The following is a 19470-nucleotide window of genomic DNA, read 5'->3' on the forward strand; positions in this document are numbered from 1 at the left end:
CAAATACATCCTTGGCAAATATGTTCTCCCAAACCGTGGGGCTCCTTTGTATTTTAAGGCTATTTTCTTTTGCTGTGGAGAAGCTTTTTAGTTTGATGTAGTCCCATATGTTTATTTTTTCTTTTGTTTCTCTTGCCCTAGGAGATGTATCAGTGAAAATTCCACTACATGAGATGTCTGTGACTTTATTGCCTATGTTTTCTTCCAGAATTTTTATGGTTTTGCGACTTACATTTAAGTCTTTTATCCATTTTGTTTATTTTTGTGTATGGTGAAAGTTGGTGGTCTAGTTTCATTTTTTTGCATGTAGCTGTCCAATTTTCCCAGCACCATTTATTCAAAATTTTTAAGGCCAGACTTCATTTTACTCAGGACTGGGCTTTTGATACGTAAGAATGAATCTAGCATATTTCATAAATTGAAAAAAAATGTTGTCACTGTAATGCTGTTCTACATATTATGTGATTAATAAAGAACTTAGAATGCAAAAAAATTGTAAAGCATGACTTGAAAGAAATTACAAAGGTATCTTGTCCCTTAAGTAGAACAACTAAGAAGGCTTCCCTGGGCCCCAAGCAAGGCAGTGAACATTATGCTCTGCAACGTGTGTGCACAAGTGCACAGCCACAGATAAATACACATCAGTGTGCATGTATATGGTGTATGTGTGTTTGAGTAAATTCCACATAATATGATGGGTCTGTACCAGTTGAATTATGCCAGGCCCACACGAGGGACCTGGGGCAGCCTTAAACAGGGGCATAGCCTGGCCCGAGTGGCTCAGTGGTTGAGCATCAACCCATGAATAAAGAGGTCACCGGTTCAATCCCCGGTCAGGGCACATGCCCTGGTTGGGGGCTCGATCCCCAGTAGGGGCATGCAGGAGGCAGCCGATCGATGGATGTGTCTCTCTCATTGATGTTTCTATCTCTCTATCCCTCTCTCGTCCCCTCTCTCTAAAATCAGTAAAAACATATTAAAAGAAAAAAAACAGGGGCACAACCCCATACAAACACTATACAAGAGATAGCTCTAACAATATAAGTGCTACATTCATAGTTTATACTAGTGACTCTCAAATGCCAATCCTTGGATAAATGACATGAGAGCTGCATAAAAAGCACCTGGAAACTTGTTAAAAATAAAAAATTTCCAGTCTCCATTCTCAACAATTTCAATTTAGTCAGCCTGAAATGAACTATTATAAAGTTCCATGTGGAAGGTCCTGACACTCTGGTAGATCTGAGCCTGTAATCATACAGTGCCTTGACCTGTTACTTAACTGTTCTGTATTTCCTTCATTACATGCAAAGCGTAGCAAAGTACTATTTGGTGCCAGCAAGCACGAAATGAATTGTTTTCTAGTAAATAAGCAAAGATATTATAAGGAAAGCTATATTTTTTGTTTTGTTCTATTTTCCCAAATATAATACTTATTATCAAGCAGCTTTCACTTAGGAGCAGAAAAGACAAACTCTAAGGCAGTGCTTCTGAAAATGCAGGACATGAACTAATGTTACGGCGGATCATTAATATGGTACTCAAAATGATTTTATCTGATATATAAAATATTTTACATGGCACATGGACACAGACACTAAATTACACGGCATCACAAAAGAAAAAACGTATTTTCTTTTCAATTCTCTTTCAATCAGAAATCTTCAGTATACTTCATTTTAAGAAACTGAGAACATGGCTCAGAGCCTTTGGAAAACAGCAGTTATCTAGCCAGAACTTAGTAATTATTTTGCTTTCACTGCATTTTTAATGGCTATCATTCCTTTAAAGCATTGGATAATTTTTCACTTACAGTGGTGAGATAAAAAGGTGAACTTAAAGAAAATAGCATAAACTGCATGGAGATATTATGAGGATGCTCTGTGAGTGACTGCAGCTTGTTAATAGTACTGTGCCAGGTACTAGGCAAAGTACCAGCCAATTTTTCTCTTTCTGTCTCTCAAACACACAGACACATTCAGTAAGTAATTAAGCCAAATGAACAATCAAAAGCCACAAAATACTTGTAGTAAGACATGCAATGAAAAGTCTATTCTACCGCTTGACAGTGTAGCCAAAATAATGACATTCATGACATAACTACTGTTGGTACATTTTTTTGACTATGATAATTTCTGACTTACGCTTTATCTAAAAGCAAGGATAATTATCATTCTGTAATTTTTACTACATACCTTATAATCCTTGGGTCGGTAGCTGCCAAAATGAGAATGATCTGAAAAAAGATATATGAGAGAAACTATATCAAAAAGAAGAAAATTTGGTTTCATCTTTGCTTTTTGCTACTAACACTGCCTTTCTATGATTATAATGCACACAGCAGTCTTCAGAAATATATTTTAATCCTTCAATGTTACATAAGCAAAGACAATAAGTAACAAATTAAAATCTGTATTAGTTCTTTAGTAATTAAGTGATTTCATAAATACTAATTTCATTAGAGCAGGAAATATTCAAATATAGACCAGAATACTTTTTAGTTATTAATCAATTTGTCTACACGAATGGTTATAAAATTGACATGGATGAAATGGATAACTTTTAGTTAATAAACCAGTTTATAATGAAATGTAATTTGAATATTGTCAAATATTCTTGGAGTTCATGCTAGAGTCAAGTGTGTATAATGGAAGCAGGACCAGCTTTAGGAGGTGGCAGCGCACTGCAGTGTGCGGGCCTTGCTGAGGAAGAGATCTACGGCACAGTCCAGCCCCTGGCACTTCCTGCGGGGCCCTGGGCAAATTACTTAATCTCTCTAAGCATCGGATTCCTCAGCTGTCTGATGCATGTTGTTCATAATTTACTTTAAAGACTGCATTAGATATCACATGCAAAGTAATAAAATAAATGTTAACTCATTACTAACACCATCACCAACATCATTACTATCAAATTCTAAGTCAAGCCTACGTTCAATTTCTGATTCCTCCACTTATCAAATACATCACTTTGGTCGAGTTATACAGTTAATCTGTTTCATTCCTCATTTGAAGGGAATGAAGGCAACACTTACTTTACCTCAGAGAGTCACAGTGATGATTAAGCTATACAGCTTATAAAAGTCGGTAGCACAGTATACGTAACAAATTGAATTATAAAACTATTCTAATTTTCTCCCTAAGATAAGGACCACTATATTGTAGATGCAGATTTGGGATTTTACTCATTATTTAAAGGAGTCAGCTTTCAAGAATCAACTTTTAAGTATTATAATCTCTGTTATATTGACAGTCAAGCAAATTAGAATCATAATTCGCAAATCAACTTCCTCACTCATACATTCTGGTTGAAAGCATTCTATATTTTGCCTTCCAAACTACTTTGTCTAGAAAAGCATGGTTCTATGAATAGAGACCTAGGATAGTCTATATTCAGTCAGTTAGTTAGCTTTCACTAATGGCATAAGATGTTTGTTTTCCAAGTGCCCTGAACCATTATAGAAAATTGCTGAAACATTAATGTCTTTTATACAAGGACAATTTCACCATTTAATTCAGAAAGATTCAACTTACTTCAAGTGCTTTTTAAAATTAAAAATGAAAATAAATCACAGCCCGATGCCTCCTCTGTAAAGTCTAACGCACAACATGGCCACAGATAGCAGACGAAATAAAAGAATGATAAGGATACCGACCTGAATTCTCCAAACAGGCTAACTTTGAAAATTAAAGTAGTAATTTCTGGAAATGGTATATATCCCTCCTGGCCGCTAATGTAATATTAAAAGTATCAATGTATTAAAAGACTTGTATGTCTTCTGCTTTCCACAAACCACTTATAAGCTCCCCCTAATACAGACAGTCTTAGAATGCCCTTTCATTTTTACAAATTAAGGTGTTACTTTGATGTGAGGTTTCCCAATGTTCACACTTAATCACCCTTACCAATAATTAGCACTCTATTCTATATGCATGAGATAAAGGAGATCAGACTCACAGCCCATGGTTGTGAAGGGCTTATAATTTATTTTGGTTAAGTTATACAAAGCTGAATAACAGCAGCATAAAAGAACAGATGATATAGACAATTTATACTATTAAAAAGTCCTATCAAGATCAATCTCTCAAGGTTGAAGGAAACCAGAAAAAACTTCCTAAAAAAGGAAAAAGTTGAGTTGGGCCGTAATGAATGGGTAGCATTTGAGAAAAAATATGAAGAGCTAATTCAGATTGTGTGTGTGTGTGTGTGTGTGTGTGAGTGATCTTGATCAACTTACTTCACTTCTTTAAACCTCAGATTTCTTCAGGATAAATAATAGTGTCTAAAATTCTTAGGGTTACTACGAGTAATTAACCAATGAAATACAAGTACTTAGAATAGCAGCTAGCAGAAAACACATTCGAGAAATGTTAGCAATTATTTGATTCTCCAATAACTTCGTGAAATAAGTATTACGGACTGAATGTTAGTGTCCTCTCGAAATTCAAATGTTGAAGGCCTAATCTCCAAAGTGATGGTATCTGAGCCTGGGCCTTTGGGTGGTAATTAGGGTTAGATCAAGTCATGGGCATGGGGCCCTCAGGGGCCCTCATGATGGAAAGAATTGCCTTATTAAAAGAGACATCAGAGAGCTTGCTCTCGCGCACATGTTCACGGGTGCTCTTTCTCTCAATTTCTTCCTCCCTGCACACATGAAGAAGAGGTCATATGAGTATACAGTGAGATGGCAGCTGCCTACAAGCCCAGAGAAGAGATCTCAGAATGAAACCTATCTTGCCAGCACCTTGAACTTGGACATTCCAGCCTCCAGAACTGTGATAAAATAAATGTCTACTGTTTAAGCCCCCAGTCTATGGTACTTTGTCATGACAGCCTAAGGAGACTAATACAATACATTAGACTATTATTTCTACTCTACATTTCAGGAGACTGACTTCTTCTATAGCTAACAAGTAATGGAACTGAGGTCCTTAATTAGTCCATTGCTACTTCCACTAATATAAAAATAGATTTCCTTATTGTAAAACAAAAGAACACAGAATAAAAGTGACTTTGTCTCAAAAATGATATCAGGTTATGGATTTGTTAATCAAATGGATGTGATACATAATCAAATTAATCAAATATCAAGTAGTGACTAACAGTACAGGTTAAAACCAAAAAGTGGCAATCAATCATCAAAACATTTCCTTAGCAACTATCTAATATAGAGATTGAAATCCACTTCGTATTAAAGTCCCCATTCACCTAGGAGTAGTTATATAACTTAGAGCCTTTGTACCCTTCCTCTTTCCATAGTTGAGATATGATTTAGATATGACTCAGTCGTAAAGGACAATCCTGTCTTTAAGCAGGAAGGACTTAGAGCTTTAATAAAAAACTCAGCAACTCTGTATCAATTCATTGTTTCTATCAAAGTAATTCTTGAGCCCTACACTGATAATTATTGCCACTATGTGTTCCCTGTGAGTCAGTGCGAGATCCAGGTGTCAGCAGTCAGATTCTGGTAAACGTTCTTGTTCTGGCTTGAAGATGGCTGCTTACAGCTACGCCTTCACATGGCAGAGAGGGAGAGCAAGATCTCTGGTGTCTCTTATCATAGGGCACTGACCCTAACCCTCATAACCTCATCTAAACCTTATTACCTCCCAAAGGCCCCATTTCCAAATACAATAACAATTGGGTTAGAGCTTCAACATATTCATTTTGGAGGGACACAATTCATCCCACAGTGATGTCCTTGTCAAAAATTTTATACACAGGCACATACACAGAGATGACGGTGGGAGGGAAAAGAGATAAAGGGAAGGAGAGAGAAAAACAAGTATTAGTATGTGTGGTTTCTGAAAGGTATATGTGAATTCTTTGTACTCCAACTTTTCTGCTAAGTCTGAAATTTGGCAAATATATAACTGTAAAGAAAAATCACACTTAAGTGCATTCCAAAAACATCTTCCAAATAAGCATCTATATTGAAATTATTTTTTATTTTCTTGTTCTTAAAGCTTATTTTTCCATGTCCATATATTTATTCTAAGAAGAGAAACAGAGTATAACATCTGATCCTAATTTCATATAACCTGACATTACACGTATAAAAGACTTATTACCACATCTATCTCCCTGTTATAGTGCTAGAAAATAAAGCAAAATAAATGAGCACAAACTCCAAATGTTCTCAGAGAAGAATGTTTCATTTCCCCACTTAATAAAAAGAGATTATATACTACAGTTTATGAAGAGAAAGAGATGGTATAGTAAATAAACTTAAGGGCTGCTGGTGAATGCTTGCTGAACTGACTAGCCAATGTCTATAGGTATTAACACTCAAATATCCCTAATTATACAATACCATTTAACCTTCATAAAAATCATATTCATGTTGAATTTAAGAAAATACTTATCTAACCATTAGGACCAAGACTAAAATTTAAAGATAAATTCTTATGAACTAAACCTAAAGGGTATTATCTTTTCAGGAATATAAATAATAAGTATTATTTCTATATTATAATGACAGCTGATATTTGTAAGTCCAGGGTGCTAGGGAAGTTTACACGGTAACATTTACCATGGTATCCTCATTCTTTAATAAACAAACTGATTATCAAAGTAGCTAAAAATTTACTCAAGCATGCCTACTTTGTAAATAAGAGGTAGAACAAATATTCAAATATATGTGTAAATGTCTCTCCAAAACCTATAACCTTGAACTCTTTCTACTATGGTGTTTTCCAGTCTGTTCCACAAACCAAGTAAGTAATATACGTTAAGGTGAGAAAAGGGTTCCACAGTCCAATAAACTTAGAAATTGTTGAGCAAAACAAAATCAAGCTGTTTTTTACTAGAAGGTCTCAGTCTTTAACATGTTAGTACATATTTTTTGTATGCCAAAGAGGGAGATGATTTATAACATGACAGAAATTCTATTAATTTTAGAGAGTACCTATATATGGGTGTCCCACAAGTTATAAAAAGTAGCTCTATATCATATTAACCAATAATACAGCAAAAGACTTTGTTTTTGTTAACTGATGTCAAATTAAAGGCTTGACTGTGGCCAACGCAATAAAGCAATGAAGAGAGAGAACTCGTAGCTTACCACTGTGCATCCTGGACCACCCATCCCTTTCACAGTCTCTGCTAGAAGATCCAAATAAAGTCTCAGCCCTGGGACTTGGGGGATCAACCTAGAAGAAGAAGGAATTCAATGTAAAACAAAACAAAACAGCTTAAGTCTTCTTTCAGTCCTATGGCACCAGAAAATCAACTAAATTACATAGACCACATATCTTTAGGCTAACATGATAGTGACCATATGGTTCAGGTACATTTCAAAGTCAAAGCACAGTTGAGTATTTTGCTGTTCATTTTTAAACAAAATTGATATTAAATTCCAGAAATGCTTAATTATATATTTGAGCCTATTTTAAAGTGAATAAACAGTTGAAATATCCATTACTCCATTGCCTAGTTTGCTTTCCATTACAAAGTTTACAAAAGAGGAATCTACTTTGCCACATTTAAAAAATAAGTTTAGCCACTTGCTACTTTTCTCCTTAGCATATACATTGTGAATTCAGTGTCTTTACTTGGCTGTGTTCAGAGCCTAGTGTGCTGAGTGCTTTAGGGCTTACAGATAATAACAGTCAACCACATTTTCTAACCAAAAATAAAAAAGTCAGAGTGATATAAATCTGTGTAAAAGAGACAGCTCTATTCATGAAAATGAAAAACTTTGAATTAAAGTTTTTAAAGAACAATACCAAGAGAATGAGAAGACAACCCATAGAAGAAAATATTTGTAAATTATCTGATACATAAGGCATTAATATGCAGAATATATAAACTTCTATAACTTAATAAAAAACTCAATTAAAAGTGGGCAAAGGACTTAAATAGATATTTCTCCAAAAGATATAAAAATGACCAATAAGCACATGAAAAAATGTTCAACAACACTATCATTAAGGGAATATAAATCAAAACCAAAATGAGATAATAATTCATATCCATTAGGATCAGTATTATAAAAAAAACAAACAAAAAAACAGAAAATAATAAGAGTTAAAGAAAATGTGGGGAAATTGAAACCCATTTGCATTGTTGGTGGGAATATAATTGGTACAACTACTTATGGGAAAAGAGTATGGAAGTTCTTCAAAAAATTCAAGATCAAATTGTAATGTGATCCAGCAATTCCACTTCTGGGTATCAATCCAAAATATCTGAAAGCAGGGAATTGAACAGATACTTTGATACTATATTCACAGCAGCATTATTCACAGTAGCCAAAAGGTGGAAGCAACCCAAGTGTCTATCAGCAAATAAATAGACACATGAAATGTGGTACATACATGTAAAAGAATATTATCCCACTGTAAAAAGGAAATTCTGACAAATGCTATAACATGAATGAGCCTTGATGACATTATGCTAAGTGAAATAACCCAGTCACAAATGGACAAAAACTGTATATTCCACTTGTGAGGCACCCAAAGTAGTGAAGTACATAATGACTGAAAGCAGAAATGGTAGTTGCCAGGGGCTAAAGGGAAAGGGAACGGAGAGTTATTGTTTAATGGGTACAGAGTTTCAATTTAGCAAGACGAAAAAAAATTCTGGAAACAGATGGTGGTGATGATTACACAACAGTGTAAATATATCTAATGCCACTAAGTTGTACACTTAAAATGGTTAAAAGAGTAAATTATATATTGTGTATATTTTAGCACAATTTTTTAATATTAAAATTAAAAACAGAAGTAAAAAGACAAGGCACAGAATGAGAAAAAAATTTACAAATCATGCCTGATAAAGTTCTAGAATCCTAAATATATAAAGAAAACTTACAACTGAAAAGCAAAAAGACAAAGAACCTACTTAAAAATGAGCAAAAAACTTGAATAGACATTTCTCCAAAGAAAATACACAACTGGCTAATAAGCACAGGAAAAGATGCTTAACATCATTAGTCATTAGGGAAATAAAAACCTAAACCAAATGAGATACCACTCCAGACCCCCTTGGATGGTTATAATAAAAAACCCAAACAAAATAACAAGTGTTGTTGAGTGGATAAATTGGAACCCTCATACATTAGTGGTGGGATTGTAAAATGGGGCAACCACTGTGGAAAACAGTTTGACAATTCCTCAGGTTAAACACAGAATTACCTAATGGCCCCGCAATTTCACTCCTGGGTATTAAAAGCAATTAGGAATTAAAACAGCTAGTCAGACAAAAATGTGTACAAATGTTCACAGAAGCACTGTTCTCATAACAAAAAGGTGAAAACAACCCAAATGCCAATCAACAGATGATGGATAAACAAAATTTGGTATATATCCATACAATGGATTATTATTCAGCCATAGAAAGGATCAAGTACTGATACATGCTATGACATGGATTAAAACCTAAAACACTGTGCTAAATGAGAGAGCCAGACACAAAATGCCAATACTGTGTGATTCCACTCATGAAACGGCAGGATAGGAAAAGCCAGAAAGAAAAAAGCTGATTAGCGGTTGCCAGGGGCTGGAGAAAGGAAGGAGTGGGAAGTGAATGCCTAAAGATCACAGGTTTAGGATAATGAAGAAGTTCTGGAACTAGATGGTTGTGACAGTTGCAGAACAATATGAATGTGCTTGACACCACTAAATTATACACTTTAAAATGACTGAAATGGTAAATTCTGTTATGTGTATTTTACCACACGAGAAAAAAAATTTTATTCTGCATAAATAAAATCCTTTCTGGAGAAATGGAAATGAAAACAATGCTGTTTAAGTCTGTTAGAATGGTTGTGCCAGTTTGTTTTGGACTGTGCTAGTGATTTCTTGAAACTGCTCCATATTCTTTGCTATATTTCAGATAATGTATGTAAAACTAGAATGTCTTTCCTAGAAGTGTTAACATTTTGCATATGCATGTACCAAATTAGAATTTCATTTGTTAAGTGCTTTTAAAATCATGAATGGCTATTGAGGTAGGGGGAAGACATGACTATGTTTACAAATATAACTGGAAAAATCCAATTTTCTATACAACAAGGTAAGCAATTTTCTTTTCTTTTCTTTTTTTTAATAGATTTGAAAGGAAGAACCTTTTCTTTTGTTGTTGTTGTTAAATACACCTTTATCGATTTCAGAGAAAGGAAAGGAGAGGGAGAGAGAGAGAGAGAAACATCAATGATGAGAGAGTCATTGATCGGCTGCCTCCTGCAGGCCCGACTGGGGATCGAGCCCACAACCCGGGCACGTGCCCTGACTGGGAATTGAACCCAATCACCTGGATCCTGGGTCGATGCTCAACTGCTGAGCCACGCCCAGCCGGGCAGCAATTTTCTAACTATAGGCTTAGGAGTATGCATTTCTTTCTATCATCAGAAAGCTGAGAAGAAAATCATTTTAATACAAATGTCAAGGTTTATACAAGCCATACTAGAATTATTCTATTTTGAACACTGATGTGAAAAACAATGATTTAATAAATATTTTAAGAACATTTCCCTAACAATTTTTATGTGGCTAACCCCCAAAATATTCCTGGTTATTTTTGTGCATAGCCACCTAGCATGTCCTTTCTTTTCAATTTAATTTACAATTGAGGGCAGATATAAAATTAAAATCATTCTGAAGCTGCCATCAAACAAGCAAGTAAACAGTATCTGGATACTGTTTACACAAACCACCACCAAAAAAATCTTATCAGAACTTATAAATTCTACTGAAATAAGCCAAATGTAATCACAATCATTTAAACTTAAACCACATCAAAAGCAGGCTTCTATAGAGAAAGATAAGAACTATGCTACCCTGAAGTTAACTCCCTTCATGTTCAAAGGCCTTCCCATTCCCATCAAATAATGGTTCGCTTCAAAGATCCATTCATTATATAAGGTTTACCCATCAGACATAATTTCAAAGAAAATTTCCTTTCCATTACGACTTTTTAAAAGGCTGGGGGAAGGGGGGTCTTCCTTTTCATAAAGAAAACATAGTCCTCTTTTAAAACCCTACCCTCCATGTTCGTCCTAACATCAATTACATCTAAGTTCAATGTGTACAGTTACCACGCTGTACACGCTGTAAGAAAGGAAATGGTACTTAGAGGATTTGCCATGGCATTCATAGTGGAGCTTGTTCTTTGTCAGGGCTAAAGACTGGCAAGAGAATGTTCTTTTATTCCCAGGTAATTTCCCATTTTAGATTGCCAGGCTAATAGGTCAGAGAAAATTATCAACATAGGCTAGAAGTTGAAAGAAGTTTCAGAATAATATTTTCGTGAAAGAACAGATTAGATCAGTTTCAAATGGAAATGTTTGAGAGAACACATACATGTCTAATCACAAATGGAGGTTTATCTGTTTCTTTTTTGAATTCATAGGGTCCCAGATTTAAATGGGCCAGCCGCCGCCTGGTGTCTTCAGATAGCTCACACATGCGTCTTTTTGTGTAGGGAGATGGAGAGTGTGATTTTGAAGAAATCGTAGGCTGTTCGTAGTTTTTTGCATTTACGCAATATTTATTTCTCTCAGGTGACTTGGATTTTTTCTTTTGTGATCTTGATGTTCTGCTTTGCAGTCTGCCGTGTGATTTTTCAACTGGAGTCGTATGGTAAATATATTTATCCTAAGAATAAAAAATAAAAATTAACTTGGGTAGATTAGATAGATAGAAATAGATAGATAGAAACAGACAGACATATACTTTAAAAAGCATTTTATGGCAGTATAATCTATCAAAGCCAACTAGATGAGTCTTCCTATTTGTGCAGATCTTGGGGGAAATCAAACCCATATTCTCCTAGAAAACTCGCTAATAGTTAATAAAATATACTGTATGAAGCTTCCTTCCTATTTTTTTTAATCCTCACTGAAGGATTTCTTTCCATTGCTTTTCAGAGAGAGAGGAAGGGGGTGGGGAGGGAGACAGAGAGAGAGAGAGAGAGAGAGAAACATCAAAGAGAGAGACACATTGATTGGTTGTGCCCCAACCGGGGCTGGGGATCAAGCCTGCAACTGAGGTATGTACCCTTGACTGGAATCAAACCTGAGACCCTTCAGTCCACGGGCTGATGCTCAAACCGCTGAGAAAAACTGCTAGGGCTTCCTTCTTAAGTCTAACCAGTATTTTATGAAAATGAAAACTCAGTATTTAATCATTTGAAAAAAATCTAAGAAATAAAGTCAGAAAAATTATTTTTCAGTACACTAAAAATTAATGCTAACATTGATTTATTATTTATAATAAAGTATTCAAATAATTGGATATATAATTTAAGAAGGCTTTGTTTAGTAATGTTACAAATATACAGGTCTAATTTATTATGAAATCTTTATTGAGAAAACAAGTTTCATTCATACTGCTATGATTATAAATATATATATATGTATACAATGTGAAAATCTAAGAACAGGTTTTCATGAAATGTATTACTTGAATTATACAAGATGATTAGGACTTTAATATCTCTACCAAACTATAACTTTACAATTCAATGATAGATAACTGTACCATCTTAATTCTGGCTCTACATTGTTATAAAAGTAAAATGCATAAAAGACATGTAATAAACTTTAATGACTAGTATTCTATCTTCCAAAAAATAGTTATCAGTCTAAAATTTTTTTAAAAACGTGATTATTTTGAATTTTTTTGCATTATTAGGATAAGATTTTACTTAGTCTCTGCCTTATAAATGCATTAAAAGTTGGATTATAAGTAAATAAGACCCCTACACTCATTGTCTAGAATTATGAGCTTTCCAATATTAGAGAAAATGGGCAGTTGAGAATCTTTGAATGTCCTCCTATCTTTAATCACTTTAGGAAACCACCAATCCTACACCACTCTACTCTCTCAGCCCCCTTCCCTATTTGCTAAAGGTATCTATTCTAAGAAAATAAGATACAAATGTGAAATAAAATGAAGAATAAAATATTTTTTAGAAATAGGTAAATAGGAAAATATATATATTCCTAATTGGAAAAATAAGTCCACGAGTTTCATACAAACCAACAGCATGAGATTATTTCTTCATCTTTCTTTCTTCTATAGCTGTTGATATGCTCTTGGACCTTCTCGCACCTTGTTCAATGACTTCTACAAGTAATTCAGAATTTTTCTGCCTTATCCCCTTTCACCTACCTCTATGACATCACGCTGACTCACAAGGGCAGGAATGTTAGCGCAGGAAAGGACCTTTGAGGTTTAACAAAATGTTCAAGCAACGAATCTTTCCAAGACCTTGGACTGAGACTTGATGTTTCTCAAGCTTTAAATGTCTCCTTGTACTCTGTCTTAGATTTCATCATTATGCAGATCCACTGCATTCCAGACTCTGAAATCCCTTGCTCACCAAAGCTTCTTTTCCTCATCCTACTACTTTTATTCTGCCTGAATCTGTTACTTGCCCTCTCAACTCCTCAGTCCCTAGACCTCTTTCCTCCAGACCTTCATACATCTTAGTATCTCTTACCTCCAGACCCAGATGAAACCCATAATCATACACCTCCAGCAATGCTGTAAAGTTCCTACTTACCCTCCTCTGATTATACCAGACCTAAAGTAATTCACCCCACCTTCTTTCTTCATGTTTTTTAATGCTAAGTATTACTAGAGGAAGTTGTAAACGGCTGCGTACCTACTACAGATACATGCTGTCAACTCTCCTCAATCCTTAATGCATCCTATTAATGACAATAAAACGCAAAGCAAGTGCTATCTATACTGCTGACATTATGACTTGCTCCGTTGGTTAACAGGATAATAGGACACATAACACAAGGAGAGACTTGAAAAATGTTTGTCTTTTATTCCTAAAGAACCTTCCTTCCTGCCCCTATGTGACAAAGCCAAACTGAACCAAGTAAGCCTCCAGGATGATGACAGTCTGTGGCCATTGCCCCAGCCGAAACCAAGCCAATTATCAGAAATGTAAAGTCCCTCCCTGGACCAAAGAGGCAACCAACTGAGAGACACGTGAATGAAGCCATCCCAGATCATTCAGCCCTCACCTAGCCAGTCCAGACCAAAAGACTCAGCAGCCAACCCACAGAACTGTGAGAAACACTTTCCTTTAAGCCACTAAGTCAGTGTGGCTTTTTACACAGCAAAAGCTAGCCGATTAACAAACATATTAATAAAGCTACTATTGATATTTAACTAGTAATAAATTCTACTTTGCTGTAGGTAAAAATAAGTAGAAAACTAGTTTTATTCCAGAAAATCACAATCATATGATTATTTTTTTCAGTCTAATTGTTGACAAAATATCCAATTTTAAAATGTGCCAAAAGAAATAAAGATCATTTTAAGTACTGTAAACCTCAATAATCTCAATAACTGTTATGATTTTACTGACTCCTCTCTTAACAAAAATGGTTTGTCTTATTCTTTTATTTGAGTCTGAAAATGCTGCTTTATAGCCATTAAAATTTTAGTTGTAACTAATATTCACTTTTAAAAAGTAGATTTATCACATTCTCAAATAAGGTCAAATAAGATTAAAATTCTAGCTGTTAACATTCATAATTTTAACGTAAATCTATATACTCTGTTGTGCCTACCAGACAATGTTTTCTATTTTATACTCTGACTATTGTCTTCTGATCTCTCCCAATTATCTTAATTAAAATAGCTAGTAACAGCCACAAATCATTAATTAAATGTTATGAGCCAGGCACACTGCATATATATTCTCTACTTTAATTTCTAAAGCAGCCTATGAGAAACTTGAACCCAGATTTGTCTTACACCAAAGCCTATTCTCTTACATTACCGTTCAATAAAGAACAAATGACAAAGATTGAAATAGCAAGTTTTAAAAGTCTCCCCAAAAGTGTACTGAGGAAAATGTTAGTTCTTAAGTTCAATGAAACTACTAATGGGGAGACTCCGGAGATAGTTTTACGTTTAGAAAGGACTCTTTCGCCAAGCTGTCCACTTAGAATGTATGCGCTTTTCTGTGTATATGCTATACTCCACACAAAAAAGACTTCTTTACCCCACCCACTGGAGAGAAAAATTTTGTCTGAGTCCATGTAAGATATTTCTAACAATTTACAATTTCTAACAAGCATGCACAGTGTTTATCTCAAAAACAAGTCAGAAACATTTCTCTACATTTAGAAAGCACAGGTTGGTAGGACTCTAACAGCTATGTTTCAGCTTGCATTTAAAAAAGATAAATAACTACAGCTAAACTCTGATGTACTAAATATCTTGCCAAATAAAATGTGATCCCTTTGATAATTTTATAACTGTATTTTACCTTTCTTAGCTTATGTCACATATCATCTTAAGGAAATTTACTATAAAACTGATAATGCAGTACATTAACAGTCCACTCTTTCCATCGTAGATCCCATCCTGCCCTGCTTGGGCCCTCTGGGCTTTACATACTACTGGCTCTTCATCACAGACTAGTCATTGTTACCTGGTCATCATGCAACCACATATGAGTGATGCATAGACATAAAGAGATAACCTATGGACAAGGTAGCAAGACAATTCTGGTAACTCATGAAGTTAGACCAGAATGGAATATTAGACCCAGATATCTCAGTTACTAAGGCAGTTTTCAAAAATATAGAAGGTACTTAGGCCGGAGTGTTCAAGATTCCCTTGATCTGATAGTATCAGTATGCTCGCCAAACTGAGCAATAGCCCCTTAAAGAATTAGAGACACTAAGAAAAGCATAACTCACTAAACACCAATGTCCCAGCCTGAGAACCTCTGTCATATCTGCTAAAAAGGTATCTTTTCAACTTTCTACAGTAACCTGTAACTTCTGGAAGATTTATAGAGGCCTCCGATCTAGTTCTCGTGGGATGTCTTGATCTCAACATCTGACAGCCTGATTTTTTCACATTAATGAAAGGCCCATAAAGTTTTTAAAAAACAGAACATCATGGCACCATCTATTATGCGTACCAAACTTTTCATTCTCATATTTATTAAGATGTAGCCAAAGAACATATATACATAACCCACAGACCCACAGTGTGGTGACTGCCAGAGGGAAGCGGTAGCAGGGGCTGGTGAAGGTGGGTGAAGAGGTGGGGGGAGGGGACATCTGTAATAATGTCAACAATAAAAATATTGTAACCAAGCTGCTAACACCTATGATAAGTGCTTTACCTAAACTAAAGGTTGACCAAAAAAAAGTGAAAACAGCTGCAGCCAAAAAAAAAAAAATTAAACACAGTGCTTGCTAAATGCCCATAAATAGGAACAAATAAATTAAACCATTAAAAACTTTAAATGACTAACCTGAGTGCGGCACTTCCTTGAACTTATCAGACATTCAGTGATCACTGAGGTTGTAGAAAATTCCAGCTTTGGAGCAATTCCCTGGGAGCAGGGAGGAGAAGGGGTATTATTAGACATTTCAATTTTTAAAAAAGATATTAGTGATGAAACTAGCACCTAAAGTAACAAACACTTGTCACGGTTCAGCAGCTTCATTTGTTAGTTTGCACTTCTTATTAAAGATAAAGACAACATAATAATGCTAAATGTTAGCAGGAAACAGTTTTACTGCTGATGATTCGCTTACGAGTTGATTATATTAGCTTTATGAAATAATTAATGCATTTTTTTACTTTCAAATATTTCCCTGTAAAATTCTTTTAAGATTTTTAAACTATGATACAATGTTAAAGTCATAAATACATTAAAATACTTAATAGATTTCCGCTCTTTTTATTTTTACAAGTAAACACATATCTATGTTTTAATGTATTGCATGCTTCCAAATATTTGGAACTACATAATTGAGACTAACTACATAAACTAACAACATAATCAAAAAATACTTTGGAGAGTCTTTTCATGTTAAAAAACAACAACAATGCAGTTCCTTCATGTGCAATTGTTGAAAATAAGAAAAGAGAGATAAGTCTCTATCGATTCCTCCAACATTTTTTCACATAATGTAGCTTACATTCAGATCAATGAATCTGGCTTCTATTTCTTGCAACATTTCAATTATGAGCTTGAATACTGTTTTGAGAGAAAGTGAAGACAAATGATGAAATTCAAAAGAACAGTCACAAAGCACCTGAGAAAATATTTCGAAGCACGCAAGATATGCATTCACCAAAACATTAAAACATATTTTCTGTTCTCAGTGCAGCTTTTCTCTAATATAGTCGAAGTCAGACATTGACCAAAGGTGCCTACATTTGTCTTCTACAAATCCAGCCTTTGACCTACTAAGCTTAAAGTTTCAAACATCACCCATTACAGAAAAACAAATCTGACTTGCCTAAAAATTAACTGAACATAGATATGTTTCTGCAAACATATCTATTATTAATAATGTCCATTATGACTCTTTGTTATAAAACATCAGTAAACACTTATTATCTTACACAGTTTCTATGGGGCAGGAATCTGGCAGATGCTGAATTGAGTGGTTCTGGCTCAAAATCTCTCATGAGATTGCAACTAAGATGTCATCTGGGCTGCAGGCATCTGAAGGCTTTACTGGGACTGGAGGGTCTGCTTCTAGAGAAAGCTCATTCACATGGGCTTTGGCTGAAGGCATCAGTTCTTTTCTAGCTTTTAGCAAAGACTCAGCTCCTCATCAAATAAACCTCTCCGTAGGGCTGCTGACTGTCTTCAGGACAAGGCAGCCAGTTCTCCCAAAGACAGTGATCCAAGAGCAAAGCAAGGAGGAAGCCAAGATCCTTCTGTGATGTGGTCTCAGAAGTATAACACTCATGCTTCTGTCATATTCTGTACAGTAGAGGAGTACCAAAAATTTGTGGACATGTTTTAAAACCACCACAGTCTATCCTCTGACCACAAACTATTTGCATTCCTCTCATGCATAAGCTCAGGTGATGAGGGGTGGGGAGGAGAGAGAAAGTCCAAAAATAGGGCAGGCTGGCAGACTGCTGATAACACAGCCGTGAGTGTAAAACCTGTAAGCAAGCCAGCAGGCTGGGAGCTCAGGCAGTGTTTCTATGCTACAGTCCTGAGGCACGATTCCTTCTTCTTCAGGAAACCTCAGTTTTTGCTTCTCAGGCATTCAGTAAATTGGATGAGGTTCACCTACATTGTCAAGGGCAATCTCCTATACTTAAAGCCAACTGACTGGAAATATTAATCACATCTACAAATACCTTCACAGTAACACCTAGACTACTGTTTGACTAAACAACTGGGTGCCATAACCTAACCAAGTTGAAACTTAAGATTAATCATCACACCATTTCAAATATCACCCTATGAAGTCTACAATAAGATGTAATTCATTCATTCAATCCAGTTAAGGGGCATTTAAGTACCTACTCCAGGCAAAGTACTATGCTAAGAGTTCAGTTCAACAATGAGAAAGTCACAGACTGTTTTTATGACATTCATAGTCTAAAGAAGATATTACCACCATCACCACCACCATCATTACCACTGTCATGATCTTCACAACCACCATCATATCACTAACATTTATTGAGTGTTCTTTATGTGCTAGGTACTGCTATAACCATTTACAAGGTTTCATCAGTCCATCTAACAGTCCTATGATATCTCCATGTTATAGTGTTTTGCTCAAGTTTACTCAGGTAGCCTGTGATTCCCAGGATTCAATCCCAGTTGTGATCGGAATCCTTGCCACAGGGATGGGTTCAGGAGGACAGCCTAAGACTCAGACTACTGTCTACGCAGAATCACAGGAACTCTGAGGAAGGGTGGGCCGCATTATTTGTCCCTAGGATTTTTTTTTTTTAAATATAACTTTATTGATTCAGAAAGAGAAAAGGACAGGGAGAGAGAGAGATAGAAACACCAGTGATGAGAGAGTCATTGGAGATCGAGCCTCCAACCTGGGCATGTGCCCTGACAGGGAACTGAACCTTGATCTCCTGGATCCTAGGTCGATGCTCAACTGCTGAGCCACGCCTGGCCGGGCTGTCCCTAGGATTCTGACACCAATTCCAATGTGTGGGTTTTCCAATAGCAGCAAGGTATCCTCTGTGACACCAGCTGGGCATCCTACAGTTTAACTCAGTCATGACACTATCTACCTGATGACAGCATCAAATTTCACAGGTGAGTCCCACAAGATTGTCCCCACCCCACTTCAGATGCCAATCACTAGTTCTGGTTGTCACCTGTGCTTCTTACCTGTTGGCTATAAATTGAAGGTTTTCATGATCCCCTCTTTGAGTTCAATTAACTGACTAGAGTTGCTCACAGAACTCAAGGTAACAGTTTACTATTCACCACATAAAGGATACAGATGAACATCTAGATGGAAGATATGTGCAGGGCAAAGTATGTGGGGACACAGATCTCTCATGCCCTCTTTGGGCACATCACTCACCCAGTACCTCTCTCCACATGTTTGCCAATCTGGAAGATCTCTGAACCCAGTCCTCTTGGGTATTTATGGAGGCCTCATTACATAGACATAATTGACTAAATCAATAGCCATTGGTAACTGAACTCAATCTCCAATGCCTCTACCTTCCCTAGAAGTCCAGGGTAGGG

The 19470-nt window shown here is 35.8% G+C and overlaps 1 protein-coding gene across 2 annotated transcripts in view; it reads right to left on the reverse strand.

Moving 5' to 3' along the window:
- The window catches only part of SPATA6 (spermatogenesis associated 6), a 66414-nt gene that overhangs the window by 20489 nt on the left and 26455 nt on the right, over positions 1 to 19470 (reverse strand). For both annotated transcript variants that reach the window (XM_087820416.1, XM_087820415.1), the window contains exons 6-9: positions 16243 to 16323; positions 11304 to 11597; positions 7064 to 7151; positions 2196 to 2236 (exon numbers count right to left, since the gene is read on the reverse strand). In XM_087820416.1, the coding sequence (XP_087676542.1) occupies positions 2196 to 2236; positions 7064 to 7151; positions 11304 to 11597; positions 16243 to 16323 (504 nt within the window). The remainder of the gene's footprint in view (positions 1 to 2195; positions 2237 to 7063; positions 7152 to 11303; positions 11598 to 16242; positions 16324 to 19470) is intronic.

This window comes from Miniopterus natalensis, chromosome 9 (genome assembly GCF_054644295.1).
Source record: "Miniopterus natalensis isolate mMinNat1 chromosome 9, mMinNat1.hap1, whole genome shotgun sequence".
NCBI classification, from domain to species: Eukaryota; Metazoa; Chordata; class Mammalia; order Chiroptera; family Miniopteridae; genus Miniopterus; species Miniopterus natalensis.